Genomic DNA, 6,461 nt, shown 5'->3' with positions numbered 1-6,461 from the left:
AGCTGGGAGATCTGTCATGGGGAACAAGCTCATAGCCTCCAGTTAGGCAATTATAACATCCTAGACTGGAGCCCCTGTGGCCATTTGCAGGGCAGCCTTACTGATATCCTCATCCATCATGGCATCGATCACAGTTTTGTAGCCTTGTCCCACTCCCCTATGATTTGGGCCGATGGGAGGATGGGATATCCCAGACCCTGAGTAAAGTTGATGCCTCCTCAAGACACTTTATGGTGCCTGGGACATCTTAGCACCTCCCTTGACACCTGGCATGGGACATATCATAATTATAGTAACAACTATACTATAACCTTTATTCATAATCACACTGATTAGTCCCTAATTTGCAACATCCATCCATATGTTTTCCTTATGGGAACTAATATTTCTATTACAACCCAAAATTTCGTGTTTGTGACCCGGGTGCAAGGACAGGCTTTGTTTGCCTCATGTACCACTAATTACAATATATCTAATTTAAATATTACTAGCATCATGGTATTAAGGAAACAATCTGAGGCATTCCTACCAGTCAATTTGACACACTATTGGCAAGGTTTCTCTTCCTTTGCCACCTTCGAACATGCCCTATCCCAGGTCAGACCCAAAAGATTTATAGGCACCCTTATAGCCTTTATAGTCTCAGCCATAGTCATCCTAGCAACTGCTAGTGTGGCTACAGCATCTACTACTGAATCAGTGCAAACAGCTGCTTTTGTAGATAATTTGGCCAGAAATGTGTCTAATGAACTTCTCTTACAGCAGGGTATAGATCAAGAGATTATTGCATGTCTGCAAGCCCTCGAGGCTGCCTTGGAATATGTGGGGGAGCGACAAGATGCCCTAGCATTCTGATAGCAATTAAACTGTGACTGGGAGCATAAACATATCTGTGTCACTTTTTTACCTTGGAATCAATCAATACATAGTTGGGATGAGGTGAAACAACACCTCTGGGGAACCTTTCATGACAATTTAACAGCAGACGTAAAGCAACTTAAAACTAAAATTTTAGAATCCCTTCACATGATAGATCTACACACTCAACAAACAGCCATATGGAAGGGTATGCAAGATCATTTCTCCTGGTTATACTCCGGATTCTGGGGGTCACACTTTGACTGGAAAGGAATGTTACTAATTATACTCATGATTGTCTTATGTTATTTGCTAGGACACAAAGCCAGAATAAGAGCAATGACCACCTTGCCTGAAAAACCTGTTGCTGCACACATCTGTACCCTTCAGTCAACAGAAGCCAATGCAAAGAACAGAAAGCGGGGAGATGTGAGAGTTCAGTCAGGCTGGTGGGAAAAATTTTTTAAGATAGTTATAAGAAAAAGACGCAAACCTTTTTGAAATGCTGGAGAGGTTTGTATAAGCTCCAGTAATAGATTAGGCTGAGGGCAACCTAATCCTTACCTTGAGTTAATAGCTTAAGGCACAGATACAAATGAATGTAGTTTATCTAGTTTGTTTACTCATGTGGTCCTAAGACTAATCTTTGATCAACCACGGGTGCATAATTGCTCTCTACTCGGGAGGTTGGCAATGTTAATTACCCTCTAGTGGTGTTTACCCAAGACCTTCGTCATTTAATCTATACTGAATAAATGTGAGCTTTGCTGGCTGATCAGGGCCATGGCTGCAACTCTTTACAGCACCCTCCTTGGTGTCTGTAGGTGGCCCGGACCCTCAGCTGGACTGACAGGCAAACTATCTGTGTCAGTGTACATTATTCTTCTGTCGTTGGGTCAGGGTCTGTGGGACAGACCCCCGCAATTAAAAGCTTATATGCCAAATGTTAACTAAGATAATCTCTAGCCAATGAGCTTACAGGTCAGTTCTATTTTTATTACATCTAAGCAAAGGACATTAAAAATTACCATTATTTTAGTAAGCATAAAAATAGTAATACAGAAAGAAAGTTAAGAAAAAGAAGTAGAAAAACCAAATTCAAAACAAGCAAATTGCAGCAGCACATTGGGAGCAAAGAGGGATATGAGAGTGTGGGTAGGGCAAGCAGGGAGACTAAATAAGAACTGAGGGAGAAAGTTCCTTGTAGGTGGGTGGGAAAGGGGTGGAACTGACACCATTGACGCAAAAGCTGAGTAATAGCCCTAAGCAAATAAATGCCTGGTGAAGGCATGCAGAAAGCAGTCTGGAGCCCAGAAGGGACACACCAGCACAGTCTGGTAGGCTACAGCAGCAAGTCTCTAAAGAAAGGCTGAGAACACCCAGAACAGGAGAGTCCAGGTCCAGGATGGCCAGCCTGTTCTGGTCCTATCTGCCAGCAATCTGGCTGCTGCTGAGCCAACTCCTTAGAGAAAGCCTAGCAGCAGAGCTGAGGGGATGTGGTCCCCAATTTGGAAAACACTTGCTGTCATATTGCCCCATGCCTGAGAAGACATTCACCACCACCCCAGGAGGGTGGCTGCTGGAATCTGGACAACCCACAGGTGAGAGCCCTGGACTACCAAACAATCAGAATGAGGCCTGAAAAACAGGCTCCAGATCTCATTGACTGCCTGTAGTCAACTCAGACTCTACTGTGGCTAGTGCTTAAAAGTTTGTGGTTTTTCACTGTAATGTGCTTTTATTAAAAGGGTCTCACCAGAAATCTCATGGGAAGTTGGGGGTAGAGGGGAAGCTGCAGGAAAAATAGAAGAACAGCCTCACCTTGGAGGCTCTTGGTGCCTTTCCCACCTGGCAGCCAGAGATACAGGGTGGAGAAAACAGGGAATCCTCAGAGAAGGTGACTATTCTCAAACACCAGCAGGAGGTGAGGTGTACTCCCAGACCCCCAGGAAAGCTGAGCAGGCCAGAAAACAGGTGTGATTGCAATGGGATGCCTGGGCCAGGCATCTTCAATTAAGAAGAAAGGGGACAAACAGTGAGGTGATGAGCTGATTATCATTCTGTTTATGCACCTATTGGCCTGGGGGCAGCACACTGAGACCTCTGTTAGGTTCCTGGAATGTGAGATAAAGGGGGCTTAGGTTTAATAACTCTCCTCCTTTGTCATTAAGCTGGGCAATGGTCTATGTCACCAAAAAGGTCCTCCTACAAAAAAGTTTTTTTAATGCACACCAGCAGAACACCTTGCCTCCCATTTCTTTGAAACTCCTCTTGTAGTGTGCTGAGAGAGATGAGATGAAGAGAAAGAAAGTTGCCTGGATGACTAGAGGGGAAATTGAAGGGGACCAGAGACAAGGGAAGTTCACTGTTCAGACCATCATAGCTGATTTGATTAGTGCTTTCAACATTTGAGACTGCAAAGCATTTTCTTTAAAAGCAAGATTTCAGAATTGAGGAAAGTTCAATACAAGGATAGTTTCAAACTTTACCAAGTAACAGGGTATTCATAAAGATAAATTGCAAGCTAAGTTAAAACTAGCAGGGGCAGTTTCCAAAAGAGATAGAGGCTACTATATTCTGTCTAATAGGTCGTATTAAGTTCTGAAAAGCTACGTTAAATTACTAAACATTGTTTTACATTTAATACAAATGACATAGGTTTTGAACCAGCAATGTGTGACTCCAGAACTGCTTCTTGTAACCCATATGCATACACTTCATTAAATCATTTAATGACTCTGTTTAAAGTTGTCATGCACAGTGAATGCACTTGGATTTTGTGTGATTTATATAATGATTTCAAAGTCATTTCCTTTTTTTACATTATTAGTCAGAGCTTGTTTCATTTTACTATAAAATAAGGGAAGAATACCACAAAGTCAAAACAATTTCTAATGCAAACTAAGGAAGAGCATGCTGTACTATAATTTCTATTTAAATTTCACTTTTTTCTCAGTAAATAAGTGAAAATCCTCATTTAAATACTTTGACAAATATAGATAAATTTAACAAGAAAAATGGAAAGTATTCATGGATAACAAATGTTAACATTTGGTGTCGATACATATAGATGTATGCTGCTTCTCAGCCTTTTAGCTAAGATCCAGTGATATAGATGTATAGATTTATGTGGATTAGATTTAAATATCTGAATCTTTCTATTAGAATAACTTGTGATTATAAAAAAAATTCCCTATTGCTATCCAGTACATAATGCATTGAAGTTATCAATCAAAACAGTGTCAGGGAGAGTCAAAAGTGGTATGGTATAGGCATTTAGAGGGTCATTAGAAGAATGCATAGAGGGGACAGGATGAGGAGTTAGCATATCCTTAATATTGTAGTATCTTAAAGTGCCCTACTGTAAGTAAGCTATGTTGTTGAAATGTTAGGATACTTGCTGATTCTCTTTGGTGTTTAATTACATTGAGGCAATGGGTACATTGTAGTCTAGGCAAATTGTATAATTTTTCTGATCCTCTTTCACATGAATGTTTTTCCTCACCTTTCATTCCTCTCTTTTACTTCACAGAAATGGTGTCAACCTCCAACAACAAAGATGGACAAACCTTAGGCATGACATCAGAATTCATTCCTAATTTGTCACCAGAGCTGAAGAAACCACTGTCCGAAGGGCAGCCGTCATTGAAGAAAATAATACTTTCCCGTAGAAAGAGAAGTGGACGTCACAGATTTGATCCATTCTGTTGTGAAGTAATTTGTGACGATGGAACCTCAGTTAAATTATGTACATAGTAGAGTAATCATGGACTGGACATGTCATCCATTCTCATATGTATTCTCAATGACAAATTCACTGATGCCCAATTAAACGATTGCTGTTTATTAGAACATGAGAATCATTATTAGTATTCACATGTTTCACTTGCTCTGTACTAATATAGTCTCTCCAAATGGAGGAAGTTAGATAGATGGAATAAGTTCTAGTAGTTGATAGTACAATAGGGAAATTATACTTAACAATAATTCACTGTATATTCTAAAATAGCTAGAAGAGAATTGTAATGATTCCAACACAAAAAAGATGAATGTTGGTTTGGATGGATATCCCAATTACCCTGATTTGATCATTACACATTATATACATGTATCAAAATATCACATGTACTACAAAAATGTGTACAACTGTAATATGTGAATTACAAATTTACTGGAAATAAATTTTCAAAGTTTTACACATATAAGCACATACGTTCACACACACTCACTCAGGTCTCTTCATTTTTCCTCTTTTCACACTAGAAGAAACGTAAGAGATAAAGGATCTAACCATCTCTAACATCAGCACATAGTACGGAGGAAAAGCAGCAAAGGAATGAACTGGCGGGAGAGGTATTAGGCTTGTTCACCCTAGGGTAACCCCAGAGACCTCCCTAGAACTTTGCCCAATGCATATCCTCCACTTGCCTCTCAGCACGCTGCCTTTAGCCCTTCAATCATTCTATAAATTCCTCTTTTGTCCCTGGCATTACTCCATGTCCCCTCATCAAAGTGGTGAACTGGCACAAATACTGGCCTTCCTCTGGCTACACATACCTCCTCCCTGTGTGTCTCTAAATCCTAAATCAAAGAGTACATTTTATACTCTGTCAGTGAGGTCCTACTAGTTGTGTTTGTTTGTTTGCAGGCTAACTGAAACTGCTACTACCTCATTATCAGGTCCTATAAACTTAATTCAAGTAGCATGATTTGAGTAGCCCTCTGTGCCTGCCCATAAAGTGCTCTGAATCTAGTGTGGGACATGGAGAAGCAAAGGATAATAAGTGCAATGTTACTTGTAGGTCATCATAGAGACTGTAATGATCCACAGGAATCAGGGTTGTGTTTAATGCCAACATGTGAAAGAATAAATATACAGAGAACAGTGTAGGTAAGAGGAGAGAGCAAAATTTCCCTGAGGAAACTGATGGCTGATCTGCATCTTGAAAGACATCTAAGCAGAAGAGAGTGCAAAAAGGGACAAGGAGAAGCCCAGGAAAAAGCACAAAGGCCTGGAAGCACAGCATGTGTGGAAACAGCCAGAGTCAGCAGGGCAGGAGGTGGTGTGGAGAAAAGGAATTGTCAAGATCTGGTTGGAATGGAGACAGGAGAGAGGATCTCAAACGATTCCACACAATGCAGCTATGGGGTTTAGGCTGCATCCTGGAGTAAGGAAGAACTGCTCATGATCTTGATACATCTTTCATAAAGAACTTTTTCCTACCAATACTCTATTGAAGATGAAGAGGGATCATGGGAGTCACAGGGCAGAACTCATAGATTATACTGTACAGTCTGAACTGTACCACCTGGCTTGCCTAGGCTCCTCTAGATTGTTCTTTGAGAACAAAGGGGAGGAGCACATATGGTGTATTTCTTGACAGTAGTGATGATCAATAAAATATCAATATTTTGGGTCTCTACATTATTCATAATCAATGATTGAGTTTATTCTCTGTGCCTATCATTGTTCTAGGACTTTAGGATTCAGGAGAGAAAAAATAATAATTATGCTTTCATGGAGCTTCTACCTGGTTACTTGACTGACTCTGAACCTTCTCTTGGCACATGCATTCTATACATAATTCTATTCTTTTAGTAAA

At 40.4% G+C, this 6,461-nt stretch overlaps 1 protein-coding gene across 1 annotated transcript; it reads left to right on the top strand.

The window, feature by feature from the left end:
* The first annotated feature begins 2,158 nt into the window (after positions 1-2,158).
* Positions 2,159-6,041, top strand: INSL4 (insulin like 4). The gene is made up of 2 exons (XM_002819816.6): positions 2,159-2,459; positions 4,391-6,041. The coding sequence occupies exons 1-2, from the start codon at positions 2,264-2,266 to the stop codon at positions 4,612-4,614; spliced, it is 420 nt and encodes a 139-aa protein (XP_002819862.3). The 5' UTR covers positions 2,159-2,263; the 3' UTR covers positions 4,615-6,041.
* The last annotated feature ends 420 nt before the right edge of the window (positions 6,042-6,461 follow it).

The sequence above is a fragment of the Pongo abelii genome, chromosome 13 (assembly GCF_028885655.2).
Source record: "Pongo abelii isolate AG06213 chromosome 13, NHGRI_mPonAbe1-v2.0_pri, whole genome shotgun sequence".
In the NCBI taxonomy this organism is placed as follows: Eukaryota; Metazoa; Chordata; class Mammalia; order Primates; family Hominidae; genus Pongo; species Pongo abelii.
The sequence above is the reverse complement of the archived record's forward strand: the minus strand, read 5'-3'. Positions and strand labels throughout refer to the sequence as shown.

Coding starts and splice junctions, on each gene's coding strand:
- INSL4 (XM_002819816.6), top strand. CDS start 2,264: ATGGCCAGCCTGTTCTGGTCCTATCTGCCAGCAATCTGGCTGCTGCTG. Junction 2,460..4,390: donor GGAATCTGGACAACCCACAG/GTGAGAGCCCTG, acceptor TTTACTTCACAG/AAATGGTGTCAACCTCCAAC.